Source organism: Dichomitus squalens, assembly GCF_000275845.1.
Source record: "Dichomitus squalens LYAD-421 SS1 unplaced genomic scaffold DICSQscaffold_3, whole genome shotgun sequence".
Taxonomy (NCBI): Eukaryota; Fungi; Basidiomycota; class Agaricomycetes; order Polyporales; family Polyporaceae; genus Dichomitus; species Dichomitus squalens.
The window spans coordinates 1,584,494-1,598,296 of NW_006766885.1; the positions used below are offsets into that span (position 1 = coordinate 1,584,494).

General features: G+C 55.8%; 6 protein-coding genes across 6 annotated transcripts; 3 read left to right on the forward strand and 3 right to left on the reverse strand.

Annotated features, from left to right (window-relative positions):
- Positions 1 to 78: 78 nt before the first annotated feature.
- On the forward strand, positions 79 to 1,102 carry DICSQDRAFT_166510 (uncharacterized protein; the record flags this gene model as incomplete). The annotated part of the gene is made up of 3 exons (XM_007362066.1): positions 79 to 84; positions 159 to 563; positions 593 to 1,102. 3 exons carry the CDS (start codon positions 79 to 81, stop codon positions 1,100 to 1,102), a joined length of 921 nt encoding a protein of 306 aa, XP_007362128.1.
- Positions 1,103 to 1,511: 409 nt separating this feature from the next.
- Positions 1,512 to 2,495, reverse strand: DICSQDRAFT_51779 (HET-E; the record flags this gene model as incomplete). Its single annotated transcript, XM_007362067.1, has 1 exon — positions 1,512 to 2,495. The coding sequence occupies one exon, from the start codon at positions 2,493 to 2,495 to the stop codon at positions 1,512 to 1,514; it is 984 nt and encodes a 327-aa protein (XP_007362129.1).
- A 2,197-nt stretch (positions 2,496 to 4,692) lies between these two features.
- On the reverse strand, positions 4,693 to 6,101 carry DICSQDRAFT_99396 (uncharacterized protein; the record flags this gene model as incomplete). Its single annotated transcript, XM_007362068.1, has 6 exons — positions 4,693 to 4,893; positions 4,950 to 5,010; positions 5,075 to 5,423; positions 5,491 to 5,572; positions 5,624 to 5,851; positions 5,906 to 6,101. The coding sequence occupies 6 exons, from the start codon at positions 6,099 to 6,101 to the stop codon at positions 4,811 to 4,813; spliced, it is 999 nt and encodes a 332-aa protein (XP_007362130.1). The 3' UTR covers positions 4,693 to 4,810.
- Positions 6,102 to 6,888: 787 nt separating this feature from the next.
- Positions 6,889 to 8,667, forward strand: DICSQDRAFT_166513 (acid protease; the record flags this gene model as incomplete). The annotated part of the gene is made up of 8 exons (XM_007362069.1): positions 6,889 to 6,942; positions 6,992 to 7,504; positions 7,564 to 7,896; positions 7,950 to 8,021; positions 8,075 to 8,140; positions 8,193 to 8,395; positions 8,452 to 8,534; positions 8,606 to 8,667. 8 exons carry the CDS (start codon positions 6,889 to 6,891, stop codon positions 8,665 to 8,667), a joined length of 1,386 nt encoding a protein of 461 aa, XP_007362131.1.
- A 109-nt stretch (positions 8,668 to 8,776) lies between these two features.
- On the reverse strand, positions 8,777 to 10,290 carry DICSQDRAFT_124653 (uncharacterized protein; the record flags this gene model as incomplete). Its single annotated transcript, XM_007362070.1, has 4 exons — positions 8,777 to 9,520; positions 9,561 to 9,758; positions 9,880 to 10,177; positions 10,244 to 10,290. 4 exons carry the CDS (start codon positions 10,288 to 10,290, stop codon positions 8,777 to 8,779), a joined length of 1,287 nt encoding a protein of 428 aa, XP_007362132.1.
- Positions 10,291 to 12,535: 2,245 nt separating this feature from the next.
- Positions 12,536 to 13,267, forward strand: DICSQDRAFT_133111 (uncharacterized protein). Its single transcript, XM_007362071.1, has 2 exons — positions 12,536 to 12,553; positions 12,592 to 13,267. Exon 2 carries the CDS (start codon positions 12,595 to 12,597, stop codon positions 13,243 to 13,245), a length of 651 nt encoding a protein of 216 aa, XP_007362133.1. The 5' UTR covers positions 12,536 to 12,553; positions 12,592 to 12,594; the 3' UTR covers positions 13,246 to 13,267.
- Positions 13,268 to 13,803: the final 536 nt, after the last annotated feature.

Consider the following 13,803-nt stretch of genomic DNA (forward strand, 5'->3'; position numbering starts at 1 on the left):
CCCGCGTTCTGACTCGCCAGTTGGATAGGCTAATTTGTCTAGTGGGCTCTTCAACTCGCCTCTCCCACACGTCAAGCCATGCTCGTTCCCCTACTGCCTTTCCATCACGGTCCTATTCCTCCTGTTCCGACCCGGGCGAATATACCGGTCCAACAAAGACTTCCGACGTGCAACACGGCATCCTGCGAAACCTCCCAATCCACGCTTGGTCCCACGAAGCATCGCGTAGGACGACGGAGTATCATACTCCCTCCAAAGCTACCTCTCACATCGAAATCGTGACATGGAACGTTGACTTCAAGGGACAAGTCGCCGCTGCCGGTCGAGTGTCCTGCATACTCGACCACCTCAGAGACGTCGTGCTCGAAAACGAGCTGCAGTCGGCTGTGATCCTACTACAGGAACTGAATCAGTTCAGCTTCGCCAGTGTTCTCGAGCACAGCTGGGTGCGAAAGCATTTCGCCATTACTCCTCCTGACACGAAGAGCTGGCCCTGGCCGCCTCGGTACGGCATTTCCACACTTGTCTCGCGCCAGCTGCAGGTCGGAGTAGCCTACAACGAGGTATGTAAACCTCTTACGACAACGCTCAGATGCTGCATTTCCGCAAGACTGTCATGGGCCGCACTGCGGTGTTCGTCGACGTGTCGCTGCAGCTGTCAGGCGATGAACCTAACTACGCCAAACAAGTCATCCGCATCGCGAATACTCACCTGGAGTCACTCTCGGACGAGGTGCGTTTTCGCCCGATCCAACTGCGCGCGACTGCGGACCTCCTGCGTGCTCCAGGAGTACATGCCGGAGTGGTGGGAGGCGACATGAACATGGTCCTTCCTGTGGACCAAGACATACACGTCGCCGCTGGGCTGGGTGATGCGGGCACGGATGGGCCCGACTCGCTCACGTGGGGGTTCCAACCTCGGTCAGGGCGTTGGGCCGCCAAGAGAATGGACCGCGTATTCTACACTCCCTCACCTGGGTTCGTCGTCGAGCCTGTGAAGGTGATCGGGAAGGGCCTGACAACAGCAGACGGTCGATGGGCGAGCGACCACTACGGCCTTTTGACCAGGATCGGTCTGCGACAGACCGAGACTTGGCAATAGACTCTCCGCCGGGCGAGCAAGGAGGGAGAGAACTCCAGTTCAATACTTCAGGTAATCAAGTCTAACAACCCAACCTGTCATAGAGATCGGCACGCGACAAGCTTGAGGAGGTGACTACCGACGGTCAGTGGTACCATGACTGCTGATTAGATGGGAAGACTACTAGTACCCTCATTTCACGCCTTTCGATTCGGGTGTCGTGCAGCGCATGTCACAAGGAAGGCATGCCAGTACTCGATATCCCCCCGACTGAATGCCTGCGCCGCCGCATAACCTTTTGTAACCGATACTACTCATGTCAATGACACAACGTCAGAAGCGTGTCACAGAATCAGAATGCATGGCTCTATACTACACGGACACAGAAGGGCGACACCTAGTACAAGACGATGACATATGTACACTAGATCTAGAATTCGTCTGCAATGACTTGATCTAATCGTCTGATGAAATCAGTCCCATCGGCTGCTCCAGACGACAATGTCTTGCCGTCCGGGGAGAACGCTACGTGCCACACCTGTCCCTGATGTTCGAAGAACGTCGCAATACACGACCCATTACTTGTCCTCCACAACCGCACCGTCTTGTCCCAGAATGCCGATGCGATGTACCTCCCACATGGAGAGAAGCGCGCTGCATGGACCAAACTGGAGTGTCCGTCCAGTGACATGATCACGACGCCAGTGGATGCGTCCCAGATGTTTGCTGTCTGGTCCCACGTCGCAGACAGCAACAAGCTCCCGTCCGGGGAGAACTCCATATTCGATGCCCATTCTGTATGCTGCTGTAAGACGAGGATCGGCTCCCCCGACTCCACATCCCAGATCCGCACTGTGTGGTCGCGCGACGTGGTGGCGAGGCGTGTGCTCCCCGGGTCAAACGCGGCGGCATTGAGCCAATACCTATGCCCCGGAAAGACTTTGTGCAGCGTGCCTGACGCGACATCCCATATACAGTAGTGGTCATCCACGCCTTTAGAAGCGAGCCAGCGTCCGTCGGGAGAGAATTGAACAAACCGAATCCAGAACTCGTGCCCGCCATCGCAGAGATGGAGCAGCTGGAATGTCTTCGTGTCCCAGAGACGGACCGTCCTGTCGACACCCCCCGATGCGATCATGGTACCGTCAGGAGACCAGGCGCAACTGAGGACTTTATTCGTGTGCTCTGCGATTGTTGCGACTAGACGTGCATCCTGTTTCAGATCCCAGAAGACGACCTTCCCGTCGTGGCTGGCAGACGCGAGGAATCTGCTGTCCGGGGAAAATAAGAGAGAATTGACGTCGCCGTAGTGAGCCACCCATTCATGGCACAGCTGTCCATCCGGGTCCCAGAGGATGATGGTGTTATCCTCTGACCCGCTCGCGATCCACTTGCTGTCCGGGGAAACGCTCATGGCCGACTGCAGCGACTAAGGAGTTGGTCAGCCGTGCCATGGACAGCACATCCGAAGTCAGAAAAGTTCAAGCTTACTTGATTTGCATGCAACGATCAGTTTCTCGCTATCACGCAATGCCGGAAAAAGTTGACCAAGCTCTTGAATCCAAAGACGCTGCCTGGCAGTCACCGAGGATGATACCAGGAACGACAGCCGCTGTCGACAGAATGTGGAGAGGGCCGCTTCCAGCTTCGAGCATACATCAATCCAGTTGGTGTTTTGCAAATTCTTGCCTCTAAACCGCTGATTGAGGATGCCTCGATGGGTCACAAGGAAGTGCACAGAGACGTCCTCTAGACTTGGGGGGCGGAAATTCTTGAGAAATTCGGTCACTTCCTCTATAATATCCGCCCCTTCGCCAAGCTCCAATTCAATTGTAAGGGTATGCAACCGCTTCCATTGAGACGGCATCGTGAAAGCGGGGGGAATGTCTGAGTCAGAGGTCAGTTGCGGATTGATTGCTAGCCAGACCACGCACCATCAAGTTGTCCTGTCAACATTAAGGTCTGCAAAGTGCACCGAGCGCATTCAAGTAGCAACAGAGTTACCGTTTCATCTACGCCAGAATAAATCTATGAAGGTGCCGTCAGACATTCCAAGCAAACACTGCTGAAATTTCCCATCCATGCTCACTTTGATGGTCTCCAATCGAGGTTGTTTGGATAACTTGCGTTTCACCACGTCAATGGCCGATGCGTTCGTCGGCGGGATCTTGACTAGGACATCCTGACAAATGATCTCCGTCGCATTTGGAAAGGCGAGAACCAGGCGGAAAAAGTCCGAATATGTCGTGAAGGAGAGATGGTCGAGCGATAAGGTTCGAATGCGCTCTCCGTACACTCGGTAGCAGCTGAGGGCCGATGGGTGGAGATCCACCACAGGCCGATCTGCTGGACGCGCGTACTCCCCAAATCTACGGATGATGAATCGGAGTGTGGAAATGTTGGGAAGGATTCTGATGAGGGGGAAGGGTAGAAAGTCGATGGGGCATACAAAGAGTGATTGTATGAGGGATAGAAATTCGCTCTTCGCTTGGAGGAAGTCGCAGAAGGCGAAAACCTCATCCTTCGCGTGGAAATGACAACTCTCCATCATGAACAAGAGAGTACGAGGACGTAGCTGCCGACAGGTGAGAGAAAAGCTGCGCAGGATGACGAAGTGGTCAATGACCCTTTCAAGGACTTCCCAGGGAAGTACGAGTGACATTGAGAGTGGAGAACGCAGGACTAGATAGTACGTGAAATGGTTGGCAGACCGAGAGGAGGGAGCGTCGTACTCACTACTTAGCTTCACGATGTTGCGAGGAACCATGGGGCGGAGGGCACTCTGCTAAGCACCCGAGTATCATGTTGAGCGCGAGAAGCACAGCATGCATAGGATCGAAGAAGGCTCAATTTAGACACGTGTTTGGTGATGCATGCAAGTTAAGCTTCGCTCATTTATCGGTCGGGGCACGGCTGGCAGAGCATCCCGGATAAGGTATGCGGAGCTATGTCGTCGGTCCGGACATAACCCGATTCCTGCAAAGTAAAATGTCCAGTTGCATTGCAAGTCCGAGAGATGGTTGGTCACATGGCACATAGCTTTCGGGTAGCACAGCCGGCGTGAGTCTGCACTGCACCCGTGTATAGGGGGATTCTTGAAGATTGACAGCGTCCTAGGTGCAGTGTAAGTAGACAGCGGGCTGTGTTACCAGTGGAAAGGGTCCTTCGAGGCAGGAAATGATACGCCTACCGTTCGGTGGGTCGCAGGACCGGACGACTCCACGTCCACTCTTCCAAGTTTGACGATGGATCTTGTCATCCCCTTGCAGTATCCGTATTCTGTCAAGGATCGCATACTCATACTCGGCCACAGCTTTGTGACAGACACAAGAGTTGAGCAGTCAAGGGAGCGCCTGGCCCTCCCACGACATGCGACGGTAGAGATGAAGCGGGGGCACTTACATCTTCTCTGGTACAACAAGCCTACCTGAAAGCGGGGCATGTTCCAAGTATACACACTCTTCGCGATAGTCGCCTCTTCTGGTCGTCGAGCACCTCCCTACCTCAACTTCATATTCAATAGTCTTTGACGATCCCGTATGCGGCCTCCTTAAAATCACCATGCCCTTCGCGAGGACCTCCTTCGAAGAGTGGGCGAAGAAACGGGGGAAGGACTCCCTTGAGAAGTATTCTAGAATCATTTACAAAACAGAATTAATAGGACATCAATCGGGTTGCGATAGGGTGAGCATGACAATAGTATACAGTTCACGGACATCCACGAGTGATTCATGCGCCTAGACGCGTGTATATGTGCATCGCGTTGACCTCCCAGTACGCGTTCTGGAACGCCGCCGGGTTGTTGTTCACGTCTACGAGAGAGAAGCGTCCATGAGCCTCTGCACATAGCCCCTATACGAAAACTCACAGTCAACGCAGCTTGTACCCGGACAGCCAGAAGTCGCGTAGGTGTTTCCTGCCCAGTCGCCCTAATACAAACAGGCCGCAGTCAGCGCTCAATAAACCCCGTGCCGCAATTCGTAGCACACTGACACAGAACGTCAAGTCGAAGATCAGGTTGTGCGCGTCGAAGTGCTCCTCGTAGTCGCAATTGCTCCCGAACTCGAACTTCGCATCCGGCACGCCCCACAGCGCGGTGGGGAACACCCTCGCGGGCCCGAACAGGTCCGTCGTCGGCGGGAGCTTCACCTCCCAGGGCACGGCGGGGTCCCAGCGGTTCCAGAACCAGACGCTGACGCCCTCGTACTTGGTGCGCACGATCACGTAGTACCCTCCGTCGTATTGATTGAAGAGCGCGCCGTACGAAAGCGGGTCGGCGTACTGCACGCCGCAGCCTTGGTTGGAGTTGACGTTGGTGTCGCAGTCGAGGGAGGACGCGATTCTGGTTGTTTTTCCCGGACCGCCCTAGTCAGACGTCGCCGCGTGAAGAGATGGCAGGAGTGTCTTACCCGGACATCCTACGGCGCGGCGCCATCGTGCAGCTCGGGGACGTGTGGAGGGACGAGAGATTCTCGTCGCTCAGGTTGACGCCTGCACAAATGGTTTGAGCACCCGTCCGTGACGGCGGCGTTGCGGCCATACCTTCAATGATATCGATCTCGCCTCCTTTTGGCCATGGTCCTGCCTGGCTCAAGGACCAGAAAGCGGGCCAAGTCGCGCATCCCTCGGGCATGTGTTGCAGGTCAAGGATGATCACCGCTTCGGAAAACGCCTCGACGGATTGGATGCGTACGCTGCTCCGTCCTCGGGGCGCGGATGCGGGCACAACGTTGATTGAATCGGCGCGCATCACGAACTTGCTGTCGGACGCTGCGGCACGGAGTTCACTAGCGACAGTTTAGGGCATGCGCAAAGCGTGCTTACCGAACGAGAGGTTGCGTTGTAATGCAGTAGCTTGGTCAACGTAGTCGACGCGTCCGTGTGTGGGGTCATCTAGGGTCTGCCAAGTCCAGTGCTCGAGGAAGTCGCGCCCGGTGTACGACGTTTTGAAGAAATAGTCGGCCCTAGCCAGAGGGATGAGGAGGGACCCGAGAGGGAGAAGAGCATATCCAGTACGCATCGTGGTACGGGTTGCGCAGGGCGCGACGAGGTTCGTTGGTGGCCAGGCGGAGGTAGGGCCGGACGCCAAGCAAGACGGCGAAGGCAGCACAGGATAAGAGGAATATAGGCCCGATGAACACGCTCCCGCCCGAGCATGACCGCCGTTGGAGAGCAGAGGCTGACATGGCGCCTCAATTCGCCTCCCGTCTGATCTTGCTGCCTGTCACAGTGAGCGCACTTTGAGCAGACTCACTGGCGGCAGAGTTACGAGAGGTTGTGGTCACGATGAAAGCTCAAAGACGCCCAGGACCATGCGCCGAGATGTGCAGTATCAATCCGACAGCTCAGCCTCAGGCCGCACAGAGCCCACTGCGTCGTCCCATCGGGAGTCGATCTGGGACAGACCCGGGTCATTGCAAAACCTGGGGATGAGGATGTGTGAAGAGCGCAGTAAGGTCAACCAGTTGCCAAGCTCGATCCAACTCGGCTGATGCTCAGATCTTGATCTCGATCCTCCCTTTCTTCGAGTGCTCCGAATATGGCAGGCGTTCAGGATCGCGGACATCCAGTCAGCCTCTGAGCTTCCGACATGGCCTCATAATGCCTCCGTTTCGCTCTCTTCTCCAGTTCTCCCTCTTGCTTTCCTTCGGTGGTGCCTGGCGCACACCGCTCTCGTCATGTTGTCTTATCTTGTTTTGCTGATCAGCACCCTGTCGTTCCTTCGCGCACTCCCCGTCTATGCAACGCCGGTCCGTCATGCTGCGACCACTTTCCACATAGATGTCAGACAGCCCGAAAACACAACGATGACGGGCACACAAGCCATCGGGAACGTGACCGTCTTCAACCCGGCCCCTGTCGTACGTCCCGCGCAACCCTACCCTAACCCGTGTACTGACAGCGAACCAGACGCGCGAGCTCAACGCCATCTTCTACAAGTACGCCAAAGCCCAGCAGTTCCTCCAAGGCATCGACGTCCACCCAGAGACCCACCCCGAAGCCGGCTACCCCCAATTCGTACCCCCAGACACCAGCGGAGCGCTCCTAACCAACATCCAGGCGTCGCCCTCCCAGCCCGACTCGTCCGACCCTGATTCCCCATCCGCGCCCTCGTCCACCCCAAAGCTCCTCCACGCCCTCACCGGCCCCGGCGACGACACCCCGAACATCATCGGCATGCCCCCCATGGCGCCCGGGACGATCCAGATGCCGCTCAAGGACTACATCTCGGGTGCGATGGACGTCCTCTACTACGGCCCGCTCAACTTTGGCTCCCCGCCCCAGAGCTTGACCGTCGACATCGACACCGGGTCCGCGGACCTGTGGGTGCCGGAGGGGTGCCAGGGATGCGGGAACGACCAGTTTTTCTCCAAGCAGAGCTCGACGTTCAGGCGGTCTACGACGCGCTGTGCCATAACCTACGTGCGTCCATTCGTCAGCCCCAATGCTAGAAGTAGACAGTGCTGACCATACGAGAACAGGGCTCGGGCAAAGTCTCGGGCACGCTCGCGACGGATATCGTCGGGCTCGGCACGGCGTCCGTCAGCGGGCAGACGTTCTGCGCCGTGCGCAAGGAGTCCTCGGACCTCAACGACGAGCCGAACAGCGGGCTGCTTGGCATGGCGTTCGGGAGCATCGCACAGTCGGGCAAGGCGACCTTCTTCGAGAACCTCCTCGCCCAGAAGCAGCTCGCCCAGAGCGTCTTCTCTGTGCACCTCACCCGCACGCGCGAGACGGGCTCGCAGGTGTGCTTCGGGTGCTACGACGCGACGAAGGCGATGGGCCCTGTTAGGTGGAATTCAGTGATCTCGCGCGTGAGTCACCGGTGAACATATTGTAAGGTAGCTGGAGCTCACAGCAAGCGCAGACGTACTGGTCGATCGCCATGGACGGGCTGTCAGTGAACAAGACGCTGTCCGTTTCTGCGAACCTCACGGCGGTAAGGTGCACAGTCGCTAGCTAGCCGCGTACTGAACAGGACCTTCGTCGCAGGCAATCGACACTGGAACGACGTTGATATACCTGCCCAGCGGGGTAGCGGACGATTTTTACGCCCTGGTACGTGCACATCGAACCCGCATCTGAATCTACTCGAACTGTTCCGGGACAGATACCAGGATCAGCATCGGCGATGCAATACGGAGCGGGCAAGCGGCTCACCAGAATACTTGATTCCGTAGCTAATAATAATACGACAGGGTTCTATACCGTCCCATGCGACACGACAGTGACTGTAGCCCTCATCCTGAACGGCGAAACGTTCTCAATCTATCCCAGCGACTTCAATCTGGGGCGGACCGACGTTGACTCGAAGTAGGTGATCTACGCCAGACCTGCCAATGTGGCTGCTGACGGCGAGGGTGACGTAGCGACTGCGTCGGAGGAATCCTCGCGCTGGGCAACGGCTTCCCGCAGAACCTCGCGATCATAGGAGACGAGTTTTTGAAATCCTGTAAGCCGCGCGCATACAAGCGTGCTCGATTCAACTGCCTACCAGCGTGGTCTGACTGCCGTTTTCGACAGGGTACTCGGTCTTCGACTATTCCGGGAGAGTGGGATTCGCGCGGAGTATCAATAACGGCTAGCGCAACATGGCATGCCTGCTTCCAGCGGTGGCCTGGTCGCAGCGTTTGGGGAGTAAATTATTACGACTTGGATTCATTTCATGTACTCTGCTCTCCATGAGTCACTCAGCTATCCTATCCTGCTCTGCCCCCGTATTGCGCATTCACGAAGAACACACGCACCTAAGCGACTCCTCACCGCCACGCTTCCGACTTTCTCCATCAGAGATGTCCGAAGTACACAAAGAACGCGAGCACCGTCAGCGCCAACAGAGACGAGCTTGCGGATGATAGCCTCGTAGACCGCGAGAGGGGGGACCATCCGGAGCGCCTTCATCTCCTCCAGGTAGAAGAACGCGTCCTCGTACGTCATCCGCGTCAGGCACAGGAGCATCATGTGCTTGTACGTCCTCACGTCCACCTTGACCCTCGTGTTCTTCAAGTCCGACAGAAACCGGTCTCCAAGCTGGCAATGACGCGCGTAGATGCAGCTACCAAGAAGCAGGTTGAACGTGTCGACGTTGGGCTTGAGTCCCACTTGCGCCGCCGCCTTGCAGGTGCAGACGGCGCGCTGGAGGGCCTTGAGCGCAACAGCCGTCTGGATGACGACGTTGAGTGCAACAGGGTCGACCACCTCGCCATTTTCACGAATCTCCTCGAGCTTGCCCCCGTCGACCGTGTCGGTATCCTTGGAGATGATTGCGAGGACAAGCGACGCGGTATCGAGTGTAGGCGCCATGTCATTCTTGCGCCTGAAATCGAGGAGTATGAACGGCTCCTTGATTTCGCTGCGGGCGTACATCGCCTCGACGACAGGCGCGAAGTGGTGCTCGTACGGATGCGACTCATAGGGGTCAGCGAGATCCAGCGCAAGCTGAGGGAAGCCAAGGTCCCCCGGCAGCACACGTGATGACAGAGATGGCCGTCTTCAATGCGGGGAAAAGCCCAGCGGGTCCGAGTTTCGCGAGGAATTGCAAGGCGACTTCTAGCCGTTGGGTCTCCGCGAAACGAGTGGTGATAATCTTGTATGTATATTCGTTCGGCAGGACACTCCATTCCCCCATCATCTTGATCACATCGAATATGGCACTTTGCTCATGAGGTCTTAATGTCTACGAGAGGACGGCGTGCATGTCAGATACAATGGTTCCATATTCCCCCTTCAAGCTCTTAACGTTCGGGAGCAGCCATGCATGGCCGCGTGCGGATGTTGCGTTAAAACAAGTCACGCACCTCCATGAGATAGTGGAAAGATTGTTTGTCAGGGTGCATGCCCATAGCCACCATATCCTCGAAGATGCCCCTCGCCTCCGCGTACAACCGCTCCTGGACATACGCCTGCAGCAGACAGTTGTACGTCGACCTGTCCGGCTTGACGCCCTCCGTCTTCATGCGTCGCCTAGTGAAAACGACGTGCGTCCTCTCGCGGTCGAGTTGCGAGGCGAGCATCATGTTGTAGCGGGCGAGCGGGCCGCGGAAGTTGGTGTCCGCGCCCACAGCGAATCGGTGGTGTGGGCTCTCATAGGTTGATCTGAGATCAGTTGAAGTCAGATAGGGAGCGGTGCCAGCATGTCTTCGCCATTCGTGTCGGACGGACGTGAGTGATACGCCAGGTGTACGAGACATTCGGTGACCGACATACATTGTGTGGACGACACGCTAACTCTGCCGCTGCCTGGAGAATACTATCTCGGGCCCTTTTTAGAGCATGGCGAGATGACGATGCAAGCATCGAGCTCGTCGGAGAGACAAGAATTTATCATTGAACGTGGAGGAGTGCAGAGATGTGCTTGACCCCAGGACCCCGAAAGTCGGCAGCGGTGACTTCTTCTAATGGCTCAGGCTTTCTCTCTATTTCAGTTTCCAGAGTTCTGGCTCTAGTGAATTCTACAATGCCTGAAGTTATGACATGCAATCGGTAGGGAAACCCTAGACTCTCTCACGCTTGACCCCCGGTGTCATCAGTCCCTCGCCCATCTCTGGAGGAGTGGACGTGCTCGGAGGCGTCCCATCATTTCGGGGCCGGGCGCTCACTCCGGCGGCAAAGCCCACAATATTTACAGGAGGCTGTGCTATTGATAAGCGTTAGCTATGCAACAGGACGTGCCAGTGTTGCTTATACATACTCGCAGCAATGACTGATGCTGCGAACCTTCCAATTAGACTAGCTACCACGCCGTGGATCACTCTCGTGGTTTGCGGTGGCATCTCTACCAATGTGTCTATGGATGACGAATTCTTCACATTGGCCAGCGAAGAGGTATGTATCCAGTTCCTCGATGCAACTCAGAGCTGTGACTCAACGGAGGAGGATAGCGGCAATTCCTATACTCTTCAAGTCGGCGACGCCTTAGCTCAAGCCCGATCAATGCGATCCTGTGAACTTCGATTGGGTTATGGACGATCTCACTACGCAGTCCCTCGCCTCCTTTGAGTACGTTGCACCTTTGTTCTCGGACGACGTCGCATTCGCCCGTACCTATTCCATACTGGCTAGGATGTTACGGTAAGGTTTCGCCCGTTGCGTCTTCCTGCTCTTGTGCATCGGCATTATGCCAGGGGCATGAAAGCGGCCGAGCCGGAGCTCGGGCTTCTCCTAGCTCCGTATCTCCGTTCAGTACAGGTGACATGGGTCGAGTCCGAGTCACCCTCCATCCCTTCCGGATGGTATGGGCCTGCTCGGACGACACGCTTGGCGCCCCTGGCGCATCAACCAAACCGCGGAGTCGCACACGGCCTCATGCACGCGATCGTCGACACCTTCCTTGTTGTCAAGTTGGCCAAGCGAACGGGAGTGACGCTGAGGCAGCTGCGCCCGGGAAGGACACCGGAGAGCATCCACCACACCGTAGATCTTGTCCCTGTCCCAGTGCTCGACAGGCGCGCAAGGCGGCCAACAAAGATAGGGATCAGTCGCTTATAGGTCGCAGATGCAAAAGTGCGCGGTGGGTTCCTTTCCTGAGCAGGAAGCTGTCTCATCTCAATATCACAAGGTTGTGCTGAGCATCGTCATCGGGCGTGAAGAGCTCACGGACACGCTGCGCGCGGCGGGCTGGAAATGCGCAGCCGCTGTCTTGAGGGCAGACGCTATTGGTTAGGCGTCTGCTCCTGCTCAAGCCCTAGGTCTACAGAGCTTCGCCACTCTCAATTACTTCGGAGGACACAATCCTCGACTTGCACGGCAAGGTTCCCATGGTCGGTGTCGAGTTCGTTTCTTCGGTAGGCCCCGACCTGTACAACCAGGTCACGAGTCCGGCCGTGCTTACAAAGCTCGCGAGTCGCGTAGGGAGCAAGGGCCTGGCGGAGAGGCTGCTCACTTTGACCACGAGCGTGTACGGAGTGGCCCATTCTGTCGCTAAACATCTCGAAGGCGAGTCTCACGGGACATGGAGATCTTCGAGGAGGCCGTATATGAGATCGTCGGAGACGGTTGAGCAGGCAGTCGAGGGAAGGAGGGGCGGACGACCAGAAGAGATGTCTCCCAAGATGATCAGGTACGGCGGGGTGTAAAACACAGATGCATGTGCCATCGTTAAGGCTTCTGCCATTGCATATCATACGAATGTTTCATGTCCTCTGGTCTTTCCATTCTTTGGTCTGTCGCTTAGGGCGGTTGAACCGCACGTGAACGAGGGCACGCTTTGCTGTGTAGCGCACGGAATACACGGGTACTTGCTAGAACGTATCGTCAACCAGTGTGTTCTTGAGCGGTGGAGTTGCTTCCATCGCCGCGCACGCGTTTTTACTGAACCTTCAATTCAGAGGCTTTCGGTCCTTCCCACGTTCAACACGCGACTGATTGTGCCCAGCCTCCCCTCAGCCGCATGTATCCTTGCATCGTGGTGGTCCGTGGACACTCGCGACGCGCCTCAAGTGCGGGTCCCCCTTCAGACTCCTGCTCTACTAGAGGCTTGCTCCTCCCTTGCTCGTCCTCTACTTCGACTTGCGATGTCTCCCGTACTCCCCTGGGAACTCATAGAGAGTGTTGTGGACCAAGCTTGTCATGATTTCGACCTCCTACATAGCTTTTCCCTCACCTGTCGCCAGCTCCACTCTCGCAGTCTTCTGGTCATGATCAATCATATCTCTCTCAACAGCAGGGACAAGGCCTTCGCTTTCTACGACTTCCTTCGAACAGATACCGGATTACGGCTCCGAGAGCACGTACGGTCTCTCACCATTTCCCCCGTCGACGTTCCGCACCTTCCTCCGCTTCACATGCTTCCCAACCTCTCTACCCTCTCGTTCGTCTCGCGCAAACTCGAACGATACTACCATGAAGAAGGTCAACCTACTGTACGTCTCCACACATCCCACCTCTGGTGCTACCACCGGTACGGCCAGAACATTCGAACTCTAGAGCTGGGCTATCTCTCCCTGTCGGCCTGTATAGATCTGTGCCGATTGATTCTGGCCTTTCCGAATACCACAAAAATCATTTGCCACGACATCATAGTTAAGGGACCGGCGATGAGCGGACCTGTCATGGACGTGTTGGGAGCGAAGTTATCGCGGCCTCAGCTGGCCACCGTCAATGTGAGGATAGCCGAGTACATTCATTGTGTGCGTTCTATTCATCTGACAAGTCATATTTCTTAGATTCATTCGGGTGTAGATGAAACGGTAACTCTGTTGCTACTTGAATGCGCTCGGTGCACTTTGCAGACCTTGATGTTGACAGGACAACTTGATGGTGTGATAAACTCGGGGCTGTGAAGACAAAGATTAGATCCGACTAGAGTCGAAGCAAGATCTTCAGTCAGTAAGGAAAGACTATATTGCAGTAACCAACTGTACCTAGAGTCGAAGCAAGACTACAAAGGTTAAGTAAGTAACTACAAGTGAGAGGTAGATATAATGAAGTACTCACTCTTCAGTCAGTAAGGAAAGACTGAAGAGGGAGGACGCAATCTGAAGTCCTTATATACTACAGAGAAGTGTCCATGACTAATCGAAGAGTGGTTAGTCACATGTACCATAGTGCGATGAATAATACGATGGTGAAAGAATTGCGACGTATCGCACCATAGGATGAGTAAGAGATGAGTAAGGCATAGACCTGTCTAGACCGTTCTGGAGTAGTACGGATTGTCCTAGACAGTACCAGAAGAGTCCGGAAACATAGCTATAGTACACGAGCAGAGAGTCCCAAATATG

What these genes read in the sequence shown, in the direction of transcription:
- DICSQDRAFT_133111 (XM_007362071.1), top strand. Translation starts at nt 12,595, where the DNA reads ATGTCTCCCGTACTCCCCTGGGAACTCATAGAGAGTGTTGTGGACCAA.